The 23,738-nt window shown below is 43.4% G+C and overlaps 1 protein-coding gene across 2 annotated transcripts in view; it reads right to left on the bottom strand.

Annotated features, from left to right (window-relative positions):
- Window positions 1–7,965: 7,965 nt before the first annotated feature.
- Window positions 7,966–23,738, bottom strand: part of ric8a (RIC8 guanine nucleotide exchange factor A) — a 112,851-nt gene continuing 97,078 nt past the window's right edge. For both annotated transcript variants that reach the window (XM_041197756.1, XM_041197757.1), the window contains 6 exons: window positions 21,002–21,097; window positions 20,355–20,499; window positions 18,849–18,993; window positions 15,589–15,708; window positions 14,508–14,657; window positions 7,966–8,116 (listed from right to left, as the gene is read on the bottom strand). In XM_041197756.1, the coding sequence (XP_041053690.1) occupies window positions 14,537–14,657; window positions 15,589–15,708; window positions 18,849–18,993; window positions 20,355–20,499; window positions 21,002–21,097 (627 nt within the window). In that variant the 3' untranslated portion in view covers window positions 7,966–8,116; window positions 14,508–14,536. The remainder of the gene's footprint in view (window positions 8,117–14,507; window positions 14,658–15,588; window positions 15,709–18,848; window positions 18,994–20,354; window positions 20,500–21,001; window positions 21,098–23,738) is intronic.

Below are 23,738 nucleotides of genomic sequence, written 5' to 3'. Positions count from 1 at the left end.
GGATTCCGGGGAGAGTGTTAGTATTTACAGAGTGTGTGTCGGTATTAACAGGCAGTCCCTGGGTGTGTGCAGTGTTCACAGTGGTTTCCTGGGAGTGTGTCAGCAGTTACTGGGGCTTTCAGGGAGAGTGTCAGTATTTATAGGAATGTGTCAGTATTAACTGGTGCACAAAGGAATGTCAGTATTAACAGGGGCTCTATGGGTGTGTGTCAGTAGTATCCGAGGATTTCAGGGGGACTGTCAGTATTTACAGGGAGTATGTCAGCATTAACAAGTAGTTCTGTATTAATAGGGTTCCCTGCCAATGTGTTAGCAGATTCTGGGAGTATGTCAGTATTAACAGGCAGTGTCTGGGTGTGTGCAGTGTTTGAGGGTTCCCTGGAGTTTACAAAGGATCCCCAAGGACATGGACAGGATTGCACATAGGGAAATAGGAAAAGGAGGAAACATTTCAGCCGCTCGAGCCTGTTCTGCCAATTCATGGTTGATCTGTAACTTAATGTTCCTACCTTTGCTCCATATCCTTCAATAACCTTACTCAACAAAAGTCTATTGGTCTCAATCTTGTAATTTGCAATTGACGCCTGACCTGAACAATTTTTTTGTGGTAGGGAGTTTCCCAGATTTCTACTATGCCTTGTGTGAAAAATGATTCCTGACATCACCTCTGAATGGCCTAGCTCTAATTTTAAAGTAAATCCCCCCAATCTGGCATAACCCCTACCTTCTACCCACCACCACCTCCCCGCCCCCCCCACCCCCCCGCCGACCCCAAGAAAATAGTTTATCTGTAACAACATTATTCAATGCTTTTAACATTTTAAACACCTTAATGAGATTATCCCTCAATGTACTGAACTCGAGGGAACACAAGCCTAGTCTCTGCAAAGACAACATTTAACTCTGCTGAATCTGCACAGCACCCCTTCCAAGGCTAATACCCTTCCAAGGCTAATATCCTTCCAGAAGTGGAGCGCCCAGAACTGAAAGTAGTTTACCCCAGATGTGAATAGTTATTCAAGATAAGGTCTGACCTGGGCTTCCATCCCTTTGTAATTTAGCCTTTTTGACCGCTTTTTATGAACGTCCACTTGTTTTTACTGATTCCTGTGCATGGATCCCTAAATCTCTCTGCTCCTCTACGGTTCCTAGCTTCTCGCTATTTAGGAACTATTCTGATTTGTCTTTCTCAGGTACAAAGCGAATGACCTCACACATGCCATTATTGAACTCTATGTACAGTACAGAAACAGACCATTTGGCCCAACTGGTTTGTGACAGCATTCTCCCACCCCTCTTCATCTCACCCTATTAGCATATCCTTCTATTCCTTTCTCCCTTACCTGTTTATCTAACTTCCCCTTAAATGCATCCATGATTGAGAGGGTGGATGAGTCTATTCCAGTCAGTATTGTGAATATGAACATTCAACAGGCATTTGACAAAGTATCACATAATAGTCTTGTTAGCAAAGTTAATGCTCATGGGATTAAAGGGGCAGTGGCAATGTGAATAAAGAACTGGCCAAGACAGAAGACAGAAAGTAGTGAATGGTTGTCTTTCAGACTGGAGAGAAATATATAGTGTTTTTTCCCAGTAGTCGATGTTGGGATGAATGCTCTTTTTGATATATATATATCTATTTGATAGAACCACTTGGATTTGGGTATACAGGGTATGACTTCAAACATTGCAGATGACACAAAAACTCTGAAATGTAGTTTGTTACATTATTGTTTACCAACTTTATTGATCAGTGCTTCTCAGTAAAAAAACTTGCAGGTGGTGGTGTTCCCTTGTGCCCGCTGCCCTTGTCCTTCTAGATGGTAGAGGTTTTGAGTGTGGAAGGTGCCATCTGAAGAGGCTTGGTGAGTTCCTGCAATGCATCTTGTAGATGGTACACACTGCTGCCACTGTGTGTTGGCGGCGGAGGCAGTGAATGTTTGTGGATGAAGTGCCAATCAAGTGGGCTGCTTTGTCTTGGATGGTGTCAAGCTTCTTGAGTGTTGTTGGGGCTGCACTCATCCAGGCAAGTGGAGACAGAAAGCAGAGAGTAGTGAATGGTTGTGTTCCATCACACTCCTGACTTGTGCCTTGTATATGATGGACAGGCTCTGGGGAGTTAGGAGGTGAGTTACTCACCTCAGGATTCCTAGCCTCTGACTTGCTCTTGTAGCCACAGTATTTATACGTCTAGTTCAGTTCAGTTCTGGTCGATGGTAACCCCCAGGATGTTGATATGGTGAAAAGTTAAGATCAACACACAAACATACGCATTAGGAGCAGGAGTAGGCCACTCAGCCCCTCAAGCCTGCTCCACCATTCAATAACATCATGGCTGATCTGATTGTAACCACAACTCCACATTCTTGCCTATCCCCAATAACCTTTCACCACCCCCATCACTCCCGCTGCTTATCAAGAATCTATCTACCTCTGCCTTGAAAATATGCAAGGGCTCTGCTTCCACCATTTTTTCAGGAAGAGAGTTCCAAAGACTCATGACCCATCGGGAGAAAAAAATTCTCCTCATCTTCGTAAATGGGCAATTCCTTATTTTTAAAACAGTGACCCCTAGTTCTAGATTCTCCCACAAAAGGAAATATCCTTTTCACATCCACCCGGTCAAATCCCCTCAGAATCTTAGATGTTTCAATTAGGTCACCTCTTATCTTCTAAACTCCAGCAGATACAAGCCTAGCCTGTCCAACATTTCCTCAAAAGACAATCCACCCATTCCAGGTATTAGTCTAGTAAACCTTCTCTGAACTGCTACCAACACATTTACATCCTTCCTTAAATAAGGAGACCATTACTGTACATAGTATTCCAGATATGGTCTCACCAATGCCCTGTATAACTGAAGCATAACCTCCCTACTTTTGTGTTCAATTCCCTTCACAATAAAAAATAACACTCTATAGCTTTCCTAACTGCTTGCTGTCTCTGCATATTAACCTTTTGAGATTTGTGTACTAGGACACCTAGATCCCTCTGATTCTCAGAGCTCTACAATCTCTCACCATTTAGATAATAAGCTTTTTTATTCTTCCTGCCAAAATGGACAATTTCACATTTTCCCACATTATACTCCATTTGCCAGATCTTTGCCCACTCAACCTATTTATATCCCTTTGTAGCCTCATGTGCTCTTCGCATCTTACCTTCCAGCCTATTTTTGTATTATCAGCAAACTTAGCAACCAAATCTTCCGTCCTTTCATTCAAGTCATTGATAGAAATTGTAAAAAGTTGAGGACCCAGCATTAATTGCTGTGGCACACCACTTGTTACATATTGCCAACCAGAAAATGACCCATTTATGTTTACTCTGTTTCCTGTTAGCTTGCCAATCTCCTATCCATTCAATATCTTGCCCCCTGTATCATGAGCTTTCATTTTCTGCAATTTTGATATGGCACCTTATCAAATGCCTTCTGGAAATCTAAGCACAACTCATGTTACTTCTTCAAAGAACTCCAATAAATTGGTTAGACATGATATCCCTTTCACAAAAGTATGTTGACTTAGTCTGATTACCCTGAATTTTTCCAAGTGCCCTGTTATAATGTCATTCATAATAGATTCCAACATTTTCCCAATGACAGATGTTAGGCTAATTGGCCCGTATTTTCCTGCTTTCTGTCTCCCTTTTTGAATAAAGGAGTTGCATTCACTATTTTCCAATCTAAAGGGATCTCAATCTAGGGAATTTTTGAAAATTAAAACCAACGCATCAACTATCTCATTAGCCATTTCTTTTAAAACCCTAGGATGAAGTCCATCAGGATCCAGAGACTTGTCAGTCTGCAGCTCCAACAATTTGTTCAGTACCACTTCCCTGATGATTATAATTTTCTTGGGTTCCTCCCTCCATTCCATTTCCTGATTTACAGCTACTTTCTGGGCTGTGACTTGTATCCCCTAGAGTGAAGACTGATGCAAAATACCATTCAATTCATCTGTCATCTCTAATTTTCCATTAATTCCCCAGACTCACTTTCTATAGGACCAATGCTGACTTTGTTAACTCTCCTTTTTTAAATAGCTATAGAAACTCTTACTACTTTTTAAATATTTTAGCTAGCTTTCTCTCGTACTCTAATTTTTCCCTCCTTACTAAGCTTTTAGTCATTCTTTGCTGTTTTTATATTCTGTCCAATCATCTGATCTGCCACCCATCTTTGCGCAATTATATGCTTTTTCTTTAAGTTTGATACTATCTTTAACTTTTTTAGTTAGCCATGGGCGGTGGGTCCGCCCCTTGGAATTTTTCTTTCTTGTTGGAATGTATCTATTTTGTGTATTCTGGAATATTGCCTCAAATGTCTGCCAATGCATCTATTGACCTATCCCTTAACCTAAATTGCCAGTTCACTTTTGCTAGCTCTGTTTTCATGCCCACATAATTGCCCTAATTTAAGTTTAAAATATTAGTCTTAGATCCATTTTTCTCTCCTTCAAACTGAATATTAAAGTCAGTCATATTATGATAGCTGCTACCCAGAGCCATCTGCACTATGAGATCATTAATTAATGCTATGTCATTGCACAATATCAGGTCTACTATAGCCTGCTTGGTGCCAGGTTGCACTGTCCTAAGATACTATCCTGAAAACATCCTATGAATTCCTCAGATAAAAGCAAAGAAATGCAGATGCTGGAAACCTGAAACAATCAGAAAATGCTGGAAAAACTGAACAGGTCTAACAGCATCTGTGGAGAGAAAACGAGTTAATGTTTCGAGTCCATATGACTCTTCTTCAGAGCTAGAGAGAAGTAAAAATGTGATGAAATTTATACTATTTAAGGGGGTGTGGAGCAGGTGAAGCTGGATAGAAGGCCAGCGATAGATGGGGGCAAAGGAGAGATTGTCAAAGGTGTCATGAACAAAAGGACAAAGGGGTGCTAATGGTAGTGGTACTAGCTAAAGGAGGTACTGATGGTGGCATTAAGGTCATAGAGCAGAACGTGGTAATAGCAGGACAAAGGTAAGCACTGTGAAAAGAATAATATGAACAAGTGACAGATGGCCCTTATGGGGGTGGGGTGGGGGGGGAGGGGACAGTGCTGGGAAAGAAGATAGAAAATAGGATAAAAGGTGAAGATAAAACAATGAATGAAAATAAATAAAAATAAGGATAAAAAATAAAAAAGAATATCGGAAAAAGGGGTGAGGATGGAGGAGAGTGTTCATTGTCTGAAGTTTATCTCCCTTTTCCAATATTCATTTCAATTTTAAAAATTTTTATCCACTTATTTTTATTTATTTTCATTCATCACTTTATCCCCTTTTATTCTATTTTCTATCTTTTTTCCTACAACCGTCCCCCTCCCCACCCCCATAAGGGCCATATGTCACTTGTTCATGTTCTTTCCAGAGTGCTTACCTTTGTCTTGCTATTACCACATTCTGCTCTGACCTTAATGCCACTATCAGCACCTCCTTTAGCTAGTAGCATTACCATTAACACCCCTTTGTCCTTTTGTTCATGACATCTTTGGCAATCTCTTCTTTGCCCCCATCTGTCACTAACCTTCTATTCAGCTTCACCTGCTCCAACAGCACCCCCCCCCCACCCCACTTTAAACAGTATAAATTTCATCACATCTTTACTTCTCTTTAGCTCTGAAGAAGAATGATAAGGACTCAAAACGTTAACTCTGTTTTTCTTTCCACAGGTGCTGTTAGACCTGCTGAGTTTTTCCAGCATTTTCTGTTTCTTTTGTCTATGAATTCCTGATCTAGGTTATCTTTGCCTGTCTGATTTTCCCAGTCTATATTTAGATTAAAATCCCCCATGACGTACCTTTCTGACAAGCTCCCATTATTTCTTCCTTTATACTCTGTCCTACTGTGTAGTTACTATTCAGGGAGTCTGTATACCACTCCCAAATGTGACTTCTTGCCTTTATCATTTCTCATCTCTACCCAAACCACTTCTACATCCTTGTTTCCTGAACTTAGGTCATCCTTCCATTAATTAACAGAGCCAATGTTTTACTTGTTCCTAGCTCCTTATCCTTCCTAAATGTCATGTACCCTTCAATATTCAGGTCCCAATCTATGTCACTTGCAGCCATATCTCTAAGGGCTTCAGATCATACTTATTTTCTTTGCTCTATCTGTTCTTCTGTTTTGTTTTGATGCTACGCATTTAGATACAGAGCCTTTAGTTTTGTCCTTTTATTATTTTTGTAACCTCTAGCTTTATCTGCTGATTTACTCTTAGATTTGTACTCTCTATCCTTTCCTGTCACAGTCTATTTATCCTTTCCCATATTAATACCTTTCTCTCTTGCCTTGTCTCTACTCTTTGATTTTCCATATCTTCCAAAATTTGATCCCTTGCTCCCACTATTTAGTTTAAAACCCTCTCTACTTCTCTAGTTATGTAGCCTGCAAGAAAACTGGTCCCAGCATTGTTCAGGTGTAGACCGTCCCAAAGGTACAGCCCCCACTTTCCCCATAACTGGTTCCAGTGTTCCATGAACTGGAAACTACTTCTCCCACACCAGTCTTTGAGCCGCACATTCACATCTCTAATATTATTTACCCTCAACCAATTTGCACATGGCTCAGGTAATAATTTAGAGATTATTACCTTTGAGGTTCTACTTTTTAATTTAGTGCCTAGCACCTCATACTCTGTATGCAGAACCTTTTTCCTACTTTTACCTCTGCTGTTGGTACTTACCTGGATTCTCCCTCTTCCACTGCAAATTGCTTTCTGGCCCTGAACAGATATCCCAAATCCTGGCACTAGGCAGGCAATACAGACATCTAGACTTATACTCTCGACTGCAAAGAACAGTATCTATCCCCGACTATACTGTTTCTTATCACTATTCCTCTTCGCTCCCCCCACTTGAATGGCATGCTTCACCATGGTATGATGGTCAGTCAATTCATCTGCCTTGCAGTCCTTCTCATCCACACAGATAGCAAGCACCTGTTGGACGAAGTCAGGGATTGAACCTCCTCCATCACTACATGCTGGTCCACTTACGTGTCTGACTCTCAGACACATCCTTCTGTCCCTGACCATTGACCTACTCTAAAGTTCCATCTCAGGGGAGTGGTTGCCTTCTGGAACAAAGTGTCCAGGTAACTCTCCCCATCCCTGATTCCCCATAATGTATACACCTCAGATTCCAGCTCTGCAACTTTGAGCCGAAGTTGCTTAAGCTGCAGATACTTTCTGCAGATGTGGTTGTCTGGGATTCAAGAGATTCCCACATGCTGCAGTCACGGCACACCACTAACCCTGCCATTTCTGTCCAACCATATTTATTTAATTAGCCAATTAGTAAATAGTTTATATAGATGTCTCTCCCCCAACTTGGAAACAAGGAACAAAACCCACTAACCACCGGAGGCTGAACAAAAGGAGCATCTCTATGCCCCCTCTGCACTGAATTCCCACTTGAACCAAATTTCTAACTTCTCACTCAATCTACATCTCGCTCAGACTAGTCTGAGACCTGCCCCTTTCAGATGCGGGAAGGGAAGATATTTTGCTTTACCCCACCCCCCACCCCCCCCACCAACAAAGGAAAATTAGGGGTCTCTCCCCCAACTCCAGGAAGGGGGGGGGGGGGGGGGGGGTCTCTCCCCCAACTCCAGGAAGATGGGGGGGTGGTATCTCCCCCAACTGCAGGAAGTTTGGGGGGGGTCTCTCCCCCAACTCCAGGAAGGTGGGGGATTTCTCACCAACTTGGGGAAGGGGAGGAATCCCCACTTCCCAAAACATGGGAAGTTGAGGGCTCTTTCTGCCTCCACCCTCCTCAGGAAGTGCAGGGTTTCCTTTCCACCTCCAATCACTCAATTATCGTTTTGTACATTTTTCACTTTCATAAATGATAAAAGTCAAGTCTTTCATAGATTTTCTATGTTTGTGCTTAAGATTCTTTAAATAAATACCTCGTGTACATATAAGAAGCAAGAACACAACAGAGGCAGATCTCATTTCATTGTTCTATTTATTATATTAAAAATTGATCCAAACCTCTATTTTCTGCGTTGAATGGGGAACAAACCCATGAACAATTCACAGTCTGACAGATAAAAATGTTTCTGTTATGTATGTGCCCTCTGTAGTTCATCAAAAGTGTTCCTGGAAACAACATATCAGAGCAAACAAAACTGGATGAGACTCCACATTAGGGTCAGGTTCGGGATCAGAGTCAGCTGGATTAGATGGTCAGACATGTCAGATTCATAGGTCAGCTGGGGTCAGTGTTAGGGTTAGATTCATGTTCAGGGTCAGTTGGGGTCAGGGAGGATCAGTTTTAAAGTTAAATTATCTAATGCTGCAATAACTTTACATAAAAATAATTTTTTTTAAACCTTTGGGCAGTTGATTTGAAATACGACACTAAATATGTAAAAAATGGTAATGATCCACAGGTATAACAAACATTCAATTCTAACTATCTTGAAACCAACAGATATAAACCTTCGCTTGTCACAGAAGCAGTCCCATTTTCTGTTAATAACACTTAGCAAGTGAGTTGATGTTAAACCTGTTGATTTATTACATTTAGAATAACCAGTAGATTACTCATGAGAGTAGCCAATCACCAGGACTAGGTATAGAGACAGAAAATGCTGGAAATAATCTGCAGGTCAAGCAGCATCTGTGCAACAGGACAGTCCTCTGAGGTTTTGCTTAATTGCAGAGTATTTGCAGAATTTTCTGTCTATAGTTCAGATTTCCAACTTCCTCAATAATTTGTAGTCTGCATCAGGACCAGAGATGGGCTTTGTGATTCACTGCCACATCCTCTCTTTTTAGATTCCATTTGCTTTTTCTTGGCTTTACCTACCTGTGGTGCCCTTTTACTGACCTGTATCATCTCACTAAGGACACTGTTCTGTTTAAAGCCTCACATTTTAATGTGTATTTTCTTTCCAAACTTTAATTTCCCATGTTTCTACCTTGAACTGCTTCTGCCCCACTGCCTGTCCATCCTGCCAGCCTCCTGTCCCCACTGTCATTAGCAAGCTTTTGGCCATTATTCACTCAATTTTGAAGATTGTTGTGAGCAGCTGCCTGTGAGGCTGAGTGTGTGGAGTGAGCAGCTGCCTGTGAGGCTGAGAGTGTGTGGAATAAGCAGCTGCCTGTGAGGCTGAGAGTGTGTGGAGTGAGCAGCTGCCTGTGAGGCTGAGTGTGTGGAGTGAGCAGCTGCCTGTGAGGCTGAGTGTGTGGAGTGAGCAGCTGCCTGTGAGGCTGAGAGTGTGTGGAGTGAGCAGCTGCCTGTGAGGCTGTGTGTGTGGAGTGAGCAGCTGCCTGTGAGCCTGAGAGTGTGTGGAGTGAGCAGCTGCCTGTGAGGCTGAGAGTGTGTGGAATAAGCAGCTGGCTGTGAGGTTGAGGGTGTGTGGAGTGAGCAGCTGCCTGTGAGGCTGAGGGCATGTGGAGTGAGCAGCTATCTCAGAGGCTGAGGGCGTGTGGAGTAAGCAGGCGCCTGTGAGGCTGTGTGTGTGGAGTGCGCTGCTGCCTGTGAGGCTGAGGGTGTGTGGAATAAGCAGCTGCCTGTGAGGCTGAGGGTGTGTGGAATAAGCAGCTGCCTGTGAGGCTGAGGGTGTGTGGAGTGAGCAGCTGCCTGTGAGGCTGAGGGTGTGTGGAGTGAGCAGCTGCCTATGAGGCTGAGGGTGTGTGGAGTGAGCAGCTGCCTGTGAGGCTGAGAGTTTGTGGAGTGAGCAGCTGCCTATGAGGCTGAGGGCATGTGGAGTGAGCAGCTATCTCAGAGGCTGAGGGCATGTGGAGTGAGCAGCTATCTCAGAGGCTGAGGGTGTGTGGAATAAGCAGCTGCCTGTGAGGTTGAGGGCGTGTGGAGTGAGCAGCTGCCTGTGAGGCTGAGGGCGTGTGGAGTGAGCAGCTGCCTGTGAGGCTGAGGGTGTGTGGAATAAGCAGCTGCCTGTGAGGCTGAGGGCGTGTGAAGTGAGCAGCTGCCTGTGAGGTTGAGGGCGTGTGGAGTGAGCAGCTGCCTGTGAGGCTGAGGGTGTGTGGAATAAGCAGCTGCCTGTGAGGCTGAGGGCGTGTGAAGTGAGCAGCTGCCTGTGAGGCTGAGGGTGTGTGGAGTGAGCAGCTGCCTGTGAGGCTGAGGGTGTGTGGAATAAGCAGTTGCCTGTGAGGTTGAGGGTGTGTGGAGTGAGCAGCTGCCTGTGAGGCTGAGGGCGTGTGGAGTGTGCTGCTGCATGTGGGGCTGTGTGGCTTCTTCTGTCTCAATGATGGAAATAGGGGTGAGTCCTGCAGCTAAAAGGCACTCCATGCCTATCAAAGATTGTCTTCCCTCACTGTTCCTCATCTCAGCATCCCTCAGCGACTGGATAGGCCACTTAACCTGTGGAGCACTGTGAACTTTCGTCTAGCACTACTGTATCAGGATAGAATTGGGATTTCACATCAAAACACATGTGCTCCCAATAAACACCATCATCTATATGGTGACAGCTTGGGGGGGTTACAGAATTAATTTTTAGGCCATGAGTTCAAATCTCATCATACCAATAGAGATGCTGGCTATGGTTTTCCAAAATTCCCTAGATTTTGGAATGGTCCTAGTGGATTGGAAGTTAGTAAATGCAACACTGCTATTCAAGAAAGGAAGGCAAGAAAAAACAGGGAACGACAGGCCAGTTTGCTTGATATCAGTAATTGGAGGAGTGCTGGAATCTATTATTAAGGAAACCTTAACAATGGACTTAGAAAAGCATAGCATGATTAGAACAAATCAGCTAAAGAGAATTCCTGTTTGACAAATGCATTTGAGTTTTTTGAGGATGAAACCAGTAGGGTAGATAAACGGAAATCAGTAGATGTGGTAAACTTGGATTTCCAAAAGCATGCGACAAGGTGCCACATAAAAAGTTAATACACAAGATGAGGTCTTGTGGAGTTGTGAGTGATATATTAGCATGGATAGAGGTTTGGTTAATGAATAGGAAGCAGAGAGTTGGCATAAGTGGGGCATTTTCAAGTTGGCAGGCTGCAACCAGTGGAGTGCCATAAAGATCAATGCTGGGGCCTCTGCAACTTACAATCTATATTAATGACTTAGGCAAAGGGACAGGGACTAACGTATTTGAGTTTGCTCACGACACAAAGCTAGATGGGAATGCAAGATGTGAGGAGGACATAAAGAGGTTTCAAAGAGATACAGACATGTGAATGAGCAACAAGGTGACAGATGGAATATAATGTGGTGTGAGGTTATTCACTTTGGTCATAAGAATAGAAAACCAAAATATTTTTAAAAAGGAACAAAAATTGTAAATGTTGATGTTCAGAGAAACTTGGATGCACTTGTATATGGAAGGCAAAAAGTTAGCAAGCAATCAAGAAGGCAAATGGGATACTGGCCTTTATTGTAAGGGGTTTGGAGTATACCAATAAATAAGTTTTGTTATAATTGTACATATCTTTGGTGAGACCTGCAATACTGAATGCAATTTTGGTCTCCATACTTGAGGAAGGATAGACTTGCATTGGAGGCAGTACAGTAAAGGTTCACTAAATTGGTCCCTGGACTGAGAGGGTTGCCCTATGATAAGGCGCTGAGTAAACTGCATCTATATTCTTGATTTTAAAAGAACAAGAGGTGATCTCATTGAAACATACAAGATTCTGAACAGGTATGACAGGGTGGAAACTGAGAGGTTGTTTCCACTGGCTGGTAAATCTAGAACAAGGGGGCACAGTTTCAGGGTAAGGACCTGATCATTTAGGATTGAGATGAGGAGAAAATTCTTCACACAAAGGGCTGTGAATCTTTGGAATTCTGTACCCCAGAGGATGTGGATGTTCTAGCATTAAGTGTAGTTAGCTCTGAGATTGACAGGTTTTGGTTTCTCAGAAAATTAGGGGAGTGGATTGGAAAGTGAATTTGAAGCCTAAGATCAGCCATGATTGTACTGAATGGCGGAGCAGGCTTGACAGGCCATGTGATCTACTCCTGCTCCTATTTCTTATGTTCTTACAAAGTTATGAAACTGAACTCAAAAATAAATTTGCTGGATTGTCATTAAAAAAACCATTTGCTTTACTAATGTCTTTTAGGGGGAAAAACCTTCTGTCCCTACCCTCCCTGAGTCTGATATGTGACTCCAGACCCACAGCAATGTGGTTGACTCTTAATGTCCAACTCCCTGCATCCCAATATCAAATACAAAAATGGAAAGGTCTTCATTTACAAAAATCTATGTGGATCTTGGAGAAGTTACTCAGAGAAATGTTACAGGTTTATTAATCCAACCTGAGTCACATGCTTAGTACAGGGGTAGCGTGATGGTGACGGACAGATAGGCGCAAGGGTTTTGCTATTTATTCCAGAGCAACATAGACCTGAAGGAGGTTGATTAAATAATGAAAAGGGCTGGATAGCATCCCCATTGATGGATTATTCCAGTTTCACAAATTGGGCAAGACCAGGAGATGAGAGTTTGACCTGTATAAGATTAAGAATAGACTGAATATCCTTTCCCCAGAGAGTGTGCTGGATGACTTAGGCAAAGGGACAGGGACTAATGTATTTGAGTTTGCTCACGACACAAATGACTCTGCCTTCATAATGGAGTTGGACTGCTTCCTGACAGACAGAAGGTATTTTTATAATGAGCACTCAGTACCTGTGATTGCCTGAACGGAATTTCCATCTCCTGAGGGGGCTGGAGATTAATTTTCCAGAATATTTTTTTGTGTTAAATTTTTTAAATCGTTGACTGCTTCTGCCTCACCCAGGTTTTTAAATGGCAATGGGCAGGGGTGGAAGAGGGAGGGCTGGTGCTGGGGTCGGGGGGGTAGTTTTTAATCATTATGTTTCAGCTACTGTGGGGCCACTCGATGGACCAGTTGGGATCTCCCTGCCTGTTGATTTCATCTGTCCGTGTGTCACCAGAGGCTCTGCAACAGCACAGATGACAGCCATAGCAAGTTCAGTATCCTCCCATTTCCCAAACATCACAATAAAGAGCAATGATTCATTTAAAAAATGCAATAAACTGAGTAATGTCAGCTCAAGAGACCTGGAACTGGAGAAAGTTTGTTCTCCTCATTGACGGGGGAGGGAGGAAGGGGATAGTCCAGGGAGAAGTGGAGGGATAAAGCAGAGGAAATCAATGGGCTTGTCTCATTCAGAGCTTAGCGATCAGCGCTCATTCATCAATGGTGAGGGGGTCGGACTGGATGGACAGCAGGGAGCTTGCAGTGGGTCAATGGTGAGGGGCCTCAAATTAGATTGAGGGGCATATGCACCGGATTGGGAGCGAGCAGTACACGTCAGATTGACAGTGCAGGGGGGAGGTCACACTGGCTCGACAGCGCAAGGGCCTTGTGGCCTTGTACTGGATCAACAGCAGGGGCTCTTACACTGAATCAACGGGGGGAGGTTTGCAATGGATCAACAGTGGTTGGGGGGAGGGGGGATGGGGTTGGTGTCTCGCACCTGATCAACAGCAAGAGAGCTCACACTGGATTGTCAGTGAGGGGTTTGCACTGAATCGACAGCCATTGGGCTTGTAGTGGATTGACAGCAAAGGACTCGCACTGGATCAACAGCGAGGGAATTCACACTGGATCGTCAGCAAAGGTGTTCACACCAAATCAACAGCTAGTGGGCTTGCACTGGATCGACTGCGAGCGTGCTCAGACTGGATTGAGAGCTAGGGGACTTGCACTCGATCAACAACTGGGAGATTGAACTGGATTGATTGCAAGCATGTTCACACTAGATTGACAGCTAAGGGGCTCACTTTGGATTGACAGTGAGTGAGTTCACATTGGATTGACCTGGGATTGGCCTGCATTGTATCAACAATAGCGGGGGTTCGCACAGGATCAATAGCAAGAGAGCTCACACTGGACCGGCAGCTAATGGGCTCGCACTGGATTGGCAGCAAAGGGACTCGCACTGGATCAACTGTGAGCATGTTCGCACTCTATCAACAGCTGGGGGCTCGCACTGGATTGACGGCTGGAGAATTGCACTGTATCGACAGTGAGGGGGCTCACACTGGATTGACAGCAAAGTGACCGCACTGGATTCACAGCAAATGGCGCACACAGGATTCAAGTGAAGGAGCTAACAACGGATCCAGAGTGAAGGGCTCACACTGTCACAGACAATTCTAGTGTGTGTTGCCATAGCTCACTACACTGGCAGCAGAGGTTTCTGATGCTAATGGTGAGGGCCCAGCAGGAATTATTCTTTGCCCAATGTAGATAACTTCTCAATGTTTGTTCTTGCACCTTTAACAAAACAATTATAAATATTCACCATATATAGTGTATTTTTATTGCTCCAATGGAAGACTCACCTCAGCAGTTTGTTATAAGGGGATTGATATTTGGAGGCACCTCAGTACTCTGCCAACAAAATATCTTAGGCTTCAGGCCTGTCCATGACTCCCCAGACCATTTACTGGGACAACAGACTACACTAAACTACCTTCCATGTATCTACCAGTGTGGAAATAAACAGTGACAAACTCATCGAGCACTGAGTCACCTCCACAGGCATCCTTGCACTTGGCTGTTTCAGTCTGAATCAGAGTCAGAATCTGACGTCTCTTGCACTTCCACTATGTGCTGCATCATTTCTTCCAAAGGAGCTAGTTTCCCATCCGGGGTCACTCCCATTGGCTGAATTATCTGCTCCCTGTGCATCAAACAAAACAGCATTAATAAAACAGTGATGGTCATAAAGGGAAAACATTTGAGAGGGGAGAACCCAGGAAACCAGCAATTGGTGTGATGTGAGGATCACTGGAAAGGCCAATGTCCTTGGTCCCACTCCAGCATGGTGAAGGGGTAGGGAGGCCCCTCTCACCCTGGGCGCGGGGGCCCCTCCCACCCCGGGCAGGGCACAGTCTCCACCTGGAGCAAGGCTCTCTAATGTTCTCACATTCTAATCTGGGGAGGGTATAATTTGACATCAGGAAACTTAAAAGCAGCAAAGTGACAGCTGGAAATGAATCACAGCCCCTCCATGTTGCAGCCCCACAAACCTGATTTGAAGACAGGAACCTTTTGATTGCTTCATTCAATGTAAGTGCCAAAGGTCAGAATGAAACCAACCCAGAAATCATCAGTTCAAGTCTCACTATATGATATTAACTCCGTGGATCAAATTCCTCTGTGGCTTCTCTAAAGAAGAGAGAGTCTGTTTATTTGAAACATGTTGATGATTGGAATTCTATTCAAACAGATTGTGCAACTTTTATTCAGAGTTTGTGTCACGTTTCTCATTAATATCACTCAGGCCAATTTTGGGCACTACTTCTTCATTTAGGAACTGTTAAGAATCTGATGTCTTTTCATTTCTATTGTTAAGGGAGTAATGAACTTTTATCATACTGAGAAGGGGTGGGTCAGATTTTAAAAAGTACAGAACAGCTTAAAAAAAAGTCTATTTGCCACCCACTCTATTGCTCATGTCTCTCTCTGTTTTGGGTTTCAGTAGGTTTTGCTGTTATTGGGCACTTTAATCCCAAGACTGGGTTTAATTTAAATTGTGTAAAATTGACTGCAGTATTAACACAGACAGACTGACAAAGTGGCTCTAAAGTTCCGTACTTCTTCACTCTTACCTGGAGAGCTTGTCGAACATGTTAAACAGTTTCATGGCTTCATATTCCTTCTGCTCGTCTGTCATTCCATCCATGGGATTCACCGCTCTCTCCTCCACTCGACCCGTCACAGGGTTGATGCTGAAACACACACAGTTCATGAGGGGGAAAATTCAGTGACTTTCTCCCCACAACCCACTAGGATTTGGGAGGAAATCACACACTGGAGGTGCTGTCAGCCCCGGTAGCTCACTTCAGGTGAGCCACAATCAGACTGACTGGTCATGGGCCCAAAACATTTCCTTCCTTAGATAAGGAGACCAAAACTGTACACTGTACTCCAAGTGTGGCCTTACCAATGCTGTATATAATTTCAATAAGACTTCTTTATTCCTATACTCCACTCCCTTTGTAATAAAAGCTAACATACTATTTGTCTTCCTAATTGTTCTCTGTACCTACATGTTAACTTTCTCTGAATCATGTGCAAGGATATCCAGGTGCCTCTGAATACCAACATTTCAGTCTCTCATCATTCAAAAAATATTGCTTTTATATTTTCCTACTAAAGTGGATAACTTCACACTTCCCCATATTAAACCCCATCTGACATGTTCCTGCCCATTCACCCAACATGTCTATACGGTCTGTCCGCAAGAATGACCCAAATCTCCCTGTCACTTGCCATTTTAACACGCCACCCTGCTCTCTTGCCCACATGTCTGTCCTTGGCCTGCTGCATTGTTCCAGTGAAGCCCAACGCAAACTGGAGGAACAGCACCTCATCTTCCGACTAGGCACTTTATAGCCTTCCGGACTGAATATTGAATTCAACAACTTTAGGTCTTGAGCTCCCTCCTCCATCCCCACCCCCTTTCTGTTTCTTCCCCCTTCCTTTTGTTTTTTTCCAATAATTTATATAGATTTTTCTTTTCCCACCTATTTCCATTATTTTTAAATCTTTTATGCCCCCCCACCCCCACTAGAGCTATACCTTGAATGCCCTACCATCCATTCTTAATTAGCACATTAGTTTAGATAATATCACCAACTTCAACACCTCTGTGTTCTTTTGTCTGTGACATCTTTTGATGATCTGCTCCTATCACTGCTTGCTTGTCCCTACAACAACACCACCCCCCTCCACTTTTCTCCAACCAGCACCCCCCCACCTCATCCCACCTTAAACCAGCTTATATTTCACCCCTCTCCTTGTAAAGAAAAATCAGTTCTGTTGAAGGGTCATGAGGACTGGAAACGTCAACTCTTTTCTTCTCCACCGATGCTGCCAGGCCTGCTGAGTTTTTCCAGGTAATTCTGTTTTTGTTTTGGATTTCCAGCATCCGCAGTTTTTTGTTTTTATGTCTATATCCCATTCTGTCCTCCTCACAGCTTACTTACCCACCTAACTTCGTATACTTGCATACATTACACTCAGTCCCCTCATCAAAGTCACTAATACAGATTGTAAATAGCTGGGGCCCAAGAACAGATTCTTGTGGTACCCCATTAGTTACAGTCTGCCAACCCCTGAAAATCACCCATTTATTTCTACTCTGTTTTCCGTTCATTAACCAATCCGCAAACCATGCTAAAGTATAACATTAATGCCACGAGTCCTCATTTTGTGTAATAACATCTTGTGCGGCACCTTATTGAATGCTTTTTGAAAATCCAATTAGACTACACCTACTTGTTTCCCCTTATCCATCCTATCAGTTACATCCTCAAAAAGCTAACATATTTGTCAAACATGCTTTTCCTTTTCTAAATATATATTGACTCTATTTAATCATATTATGATTTTCTAATTGCCCAATTATCACACCCCTAAAATAGATTCTAGCATTTGGCTTCTACTGATTTTAGCTAACTGGCCTATTGTTTCCAATTTTCTCTTTTCCTCCTTTCTTAAATAGCGGGTTGTTTACTACCTTCCAAACATAGGGAACTGTTCTAGAATTTAAGGCTTCCTGAAAGATCAAACCACTGCCTTCAATATCTCTGCAGCTATATTTTTTAAACCTAGGATGCAGGTCATCAAGACCAGGGGATCAGGTGCCACTTAGTCCAGTATTATTTCTCATACTGATTTCTTTAAGTTCCTCATTCTCGCTAGACTTTCAGTTCCCCATTATTTTCTAGTGCTTTTTCTGTTTTCTACCATGAAGATAGATAGAAACTATTTGTTTAATGCCTCTGCCATTTCCTTAATTATTCCCTATTATAATTTCACCTGTCTGTCTCTAATGGGCCAAGTTTGCTTTCATTAATTTTTTCCTATTTACGTACCTATAACAACAGACTATGAACATTTCTGTCTCTTGCTAGTCTACTCGTATATTCTCTTTTCTCTTGGTCATTCTTTGCTGAATTCTAAAATTCCTCCAATCCTCAGGTTTATTATTCTTCGCAGCAACATTATAAGCCTCTTCCTTTAACTCCTCTTGTTAGCCAAAGTTAGACAACTTTTTCTGAGAGGTTTTTGTTCCTCAAAGGAATTTATATTTTTAGAAAATTGTGTATTAATTCTTTAAATGTTTCTCGTTGCTTGTCCACCATCATATCTTTTGTTCTACTTGTTTAGATTTAAGGTCTTAGTTCCACACTTTACTAAATCACTGAAACTCAAATAACATTCTCCAGCAAGGCTGGCATTTATTCCCAACCCTAGTGGGAATAAACATCTGAACCTCTGATAGAAATTTACACCCCAGGTCACTGGGCATTGACAGATAAATAGAGTAGGAGGGGGGTCTTGGAATTAAGTTAAGTATCCAGTTGTATTTTCGGCCTGTGCTTATGAATTTAATGAGCTATTTCCAGCCTTCACACCCACAGTATGTTTGATGCCACTCACGTTCTGAAGAATAAACCATAAGAAAACTAAAAATTCTCATTCTTGTTTTCAAATTCCATCATAATCCTGCCTCTCCCCATCTCTGTAATCTTCTCCAGCTCTTATAACCCTATGAGACATCTGCATTCCTCTGGCTCTTAAGCATTCTTGATTTTAATCGCTTCATCATTACTGGCTGTGCCTCAAATTGCTTAGGCCCTAAGCTCTGGAATTCACTCCCTATATCTCTCTATTGTTTTCTCTCTCTCCTCCTTTAAGACATTCCTTAAAACTACTTCTTTGACCAAGCTGTCTCTAACAGCTTCATATGTGACTCGGTGTCAAACTCTATCTGATAATCACTCCTGTGAAGCATCTTGGGATGTTTTACATTACAGGTGCTATATAAATGCAAATTGTTAATGCATAAATATTGACTCACTTGGATTTGGCTTCTTTATATTCTTCGGTGTCAGTGTCTTCATCCTCGGAATACATTCCCTCTGATGTCCGGCCTCCCATCAGTCCACGGGCAGCAAGCAGCCCAGCTGCATTTCCATAGCCAGTGTACTTAACAAACCTTGCCACTAAATGAGAATATAAAGCAGAGTGAACTCAGACATGAGGTGAGTTGGGAGACACCTCACTGCTGTCTGGCTGTGGACATTCCCCACTCCAGCTCTGCTAGCCTGACAGATGGAGTAGCCTGAGCATTATCATGGAAACAGGTCAGCCAGGGAAACATGCAATCCAGCCACTGACCCAAGAGAGGTCGAAGATCGACCTCCGGGCTGGCAACCTGTTCAACAGTCACTTTGCACAACAAATTAATTAATAAACCATCATGAAGCCTTTTAATCAAATTCAAACAGGAAAAAATATCAAACATCTATTTGAGTTAAGCTTAAGTGAAATGGATAAAAGAGGATGTTGCGAGCAGTTCTGGCTCAGAAAAATGAGAGGAAGTAATATAAAACAAAGAAAACAATCTAAAGGGGATGCCAGAGCAGAGGAGCCTGTGGGTATATTGAACAAATCACTGAAGGTGGTAGAGCAGGTTGAGAAACCAGTTAATAAATAAAGGCATAGAGTACAAAAGCAAGTAAGTTATGGTGAAATAAATCACTGGTTCAGCCTTAACTAGAGTATTGTGTTCAATTCTGGGCACTGCCCATCAGGAAGGATGAAAAGACATTAGAGAGTGGGCAGGAAAATTTACAAGAAAGAATCCAGGGATAAGGGACTTCAGTTACGATTGGAAAGGTTGGTGAAGCTGTGCTGTTCTCCTTAGAGAAAGTTGAAAGGAAATTTGATAAAGGTGTTCAAAATTCTAAGGGGTCTGGACAGAGTAGATAAGGAAAAACCAATCCAGAGGACACCGACCAAAGGTGAATGGCCAAAAAACCTAAGGTGACATGAGGAAAAACATTGTTACACAGCGAGCAGCTAGGATCTGGAATGCACTGTCTGAGAATCCAATCATGGCTTTCAAAAGGGAAAAGAATTGCAAGGCTATAGGAGCAGTATGGGGAATGGGACCAGCTGATTTGCTCTCATAGAGAGCTGGCACAGAGACAATGAGCTGAATCTCTGTGTTGTAACCATTCTATAATACTATAACCCAAGAAATATCTATCAATCTCAGACTTGAAAGCTCTAATTGACCCCCAGCTATTCACAGCTTTTTGGGGCGAGAGTTCCGGATTTCCAGTACCCTTTGTGTGAAGAAATGCTTCATAACATCACCTCTGAAGAGCCTGGCTCTAATTTTAAGGTTACGTCCCCTTTGTCTGGACTCCCTCGACCAGAGGGAATAGTTTCCCTTTATCTGCCTGATCAAATACTTTAATCTTCTTAAACACCTCAATTTGATCATGCTTAATCTTCTATTCTTGTATACCAGCCTAGGAAAGTACATGAGGAAAATCAGAAGCACTGTGACTCTTACCACTTTCCTTACACAGGACAAAGAGGAACTCGGCAGCACAGTGCTTGAGATCTGTGTCGATATGAGTCATCAGTCGGACAAGTTTGTTCCGGAGTAAGTTTCCCACCTCAGGTCGTGTTTGTACATCACGAAGCGGAGGGAGAACCTGGAGGGTGTCAAAGCCAATTCCAGCTGTTAAAGGCCCAGAGCAAAAATCACACAGGTCTTGCAGTCAGCAACCGAGCCAGAAGGAACAGCATCAGTCAGCAAACACACACATGTAATGCATAACACACACGCCCACACATACACATGCACCACATTCCATGCAAGGTCACATACAACACAGGTCACACACATACATGTCACACGTGCACACACATTCACACATATTCATCTAACACAGTAGAAACTTTTGCATTGAATGACATACATAGAGTCTTTTTATGAGGCTTCTGGTCTCGGAGCATCACTAAATGACAGTGCAGGTCACAGTCAAGTGAGGTCAGGGCACAGGGGATTAGATTGTGGCTGGGTCAAGGCGGGGTGCAGCAAGGTCAGGGCACAGCAGGATCAGAGTGTGGTGGAGTCATGGCAGGATCAGAGCATGGCAGGGTCACAATGCTCACAACCCCCAACATGAATTTACTGTCCAAAGGGAATCTTACCTGCATACGGAGGAATTTCCTGGTTTCTCGGTGTGCCCGGGCACTCTCCGTTAGCAAGTTGAGAGCAGGGGTCAGTGTCTCCCTCAGCTTGTGACCCTGCAGGGAAGAGAAATCTTCAGTGTTTCAGGCAGGACAGAAACCCTAGTCATGTTGTTCACACTCACTGAGAGACTCACCGCAATCAGGGATTGCCTGACCAACTCCCAATATCATTTATTCAGGTGAAACTTTGTCTTTTGTCTGAGCTCTCTCTATGTTTGCAGTAACACACCATGCAGATAAAAGGCATCAGTTCCTTATTAAAATATCTGTCTTTCCACCTCCTTGCTCTCCCCTACGGAAGTCTTTGCATCTTGTTAAGATTCACAAGGTAGCACTCAATACCTTGAGCAAGAGCTGGGGGAGGGAGCCCGTCATCTCAGAAACTACTCCTTTTCCACTTGTCTATTCTGCCAAGAGTCTGGTTATTTCAGACTTCAACATCCTTTTAGAAGTTGCTGCTCAGTCCAGTAATTTACAGAGTCTACAGCACAGAAATAGGCCACTCGGTCCAACTGCTCCATGCTGGTGTTTATATTCCACATGAGTTCCTCTCACTCTACTTCATCTAAACCTATCAGCATGTCCTTCTGTTCCTTTCTTCTTAATGTGGTTATCTAGCTTCCCCACAAATGCACCTATACAATTTACCAGGGATTCTCACCACTCTCTGTGTAAAGAAGTTTCTTCTGAATTCCCTATTGGATTAATTAGTGATATCTTATATTTTTGCCCTTATTTTAGGTCTCCTCTACAAGTAGAAGCTTCATCTTCTCTATGTCTACCCTTTCAAACCCCTTCATGACCATAAAGACCTCTATCAGGTCAACCCTCCATGCTGTCTTTTCTAGAGAAGACTCCCAGCATGCTAAGCCTTTCTTTGTTAAATCGCATTTACAGCAATTTGCCAATTGCTCCTGGAATGTTTAAATGTGTACAAAATGTCAGTAACGTCCCACAGGCAGTTCCTCAGTTTACTTACTTAAATACACAGCAAGACTCCCCATCAGAGTTACTGACATCCAGCATCAAATCCTTTTATAATCTCACTGCAGTTCACACCCATCAACGGAGATTAAATTCAGCCGGGTCAGCCGGGACAAGCATACCAATGAATTGTCTTTAAATTGACCTATCTGCTGTGAAGACCAAAGCTCAGGGAATGTTACTAACTGACTCCTACCTTGCAAACGGGAGATAGATTGGAAACACTTTAAAGTGTTTGGGGAGTGAACCCAATGGAGAACAAACAGAGAGATACAGCAAGAGAACCATAACCTGTAATGCCTCTAACAGCGCAGAGCCTCATGGCTGGTCTGTCAATCATTGCAAAGCTTCCTTCCTCAGCACAGACTCTGAATGTTGCAGCTTCACACCAAGTACAGTAGCAGTGTGCAAGTGTGAGATCAAGAACTAGAACCTGTGAGTGGAATTTTCCGGTCCTGCCAGCAGTGGAAATTGTGGCCAGCAGGGGCACTAAATTTGGCGTGATGGAAAAAATCCATTTCCCATCAGGGGAAATTAGTTTGAACTTAGAACCGGTTAGGCCTATATCCCTTGGAGTTTAGAAGAATGCGAGGTGATCTTATTGAAACATACAAGATCCTGAGGGGATTTGATAGGTTGAATATCCGGAGGATATTTCTTTCTGCTTCCGGGGGAAGATTAAAACTATGGGCATAGTTCAAAAATAAGAGGACTGTCTTTTAAGACAGAGATGAGGAGAATTTTTTTCTCCCAAAGTATTGTTGGAGTGTGAAATTCCCTTTGACATAATGTCATGGAGGCTGGGGCATTCATTTTATTCAAGGCTGAGTTAGAAAGATTTTTGTTAGGCAAGGGAGTTAAGGGTTATGGGGAGCAGACAAGAACGTTGAGCTGAGACCACAACCAGATCTGCCTTGATCTTATTGAGCGGTGGAGCAAGCACCAAGGGCTGAATGGCCTACTCATGCTCCTGTGTTCTCCTGACTTTGAGTGGGTTAAAAGCGTATGGAGTTTCCCACTGATCTATGTTGCGAACCACATTTGCATTTGTTCGCATCTCACGAATGCTCATTAAAAGGCAAACTTGCCGGAATTTAGTTCCCCCTCCACATTAAGTGCCCCACCAGGGGATAATTAGAACGGCCTGTTTCCTGACTGTATATAAGTGGCCTTCATCTGTCAAGCTTCACTTTATCAATGACTTTGAGGTCCACGGATGTTGCTTTCTCTTTCTTGGGGACCGCGCATAACTTCACTCATATTGAGTGCCATTGGCAAAAACAGCGCCAAGGCTGGACAAGGGACGCAGGCGAAGGCTGGAAGTGGGGGTTAGGGGGGGTAGGAGTGAAGGTTAGACAGGGGAGGCAGGAGGCAGGTTTATGGGGCAAGGGTGGGGAGGGTGCCCAGTAAAGGGGAGCTCTATCAAGGGAAGGGGTGGAGGGGAGAACATCCTGGGAAGGAAGAGTGAGTGTGTCTGGGGAAAGAAGACAGGATCGGTGGCATTGATGGTGGGGCCCTGGACAGAAAACAGGGTACAGGTGATAGGAGGGAACAGTCACAGTCAGGGGAGGAAGTGGGATGCGTAGGGTGGCAGGTCCAGGGTGAGAGTCTGGTAGGTTTGGGTAGTTCATAGAGGGGAATAAGACAGTGGCTCAGGTAATGGGAGTGGGGGATCAGGTTGGGCATGGGGGTGATAACAAGTGTTGGCTCT

Source organism: Carcharodon carcharias, chromosome 10 (genome assembly GCF_017639515.1).
Source record: "Carcharodon carcharias isolate sCarCar2 chromosome 10, sCarCar2.pri, whole genome shotgun sequence".
NCBI lineage: Eukaryota > Metazoa > Chordata > Chondrichthyes > Lamniformes > Lamnidae > Carcharodon > Carcharodon carcharias.
The sequence above is the reverse complement of the archived record's forward strand: the minus strand, read 5'-3'. Positions and strand labels throughout refer to the sequence as shown.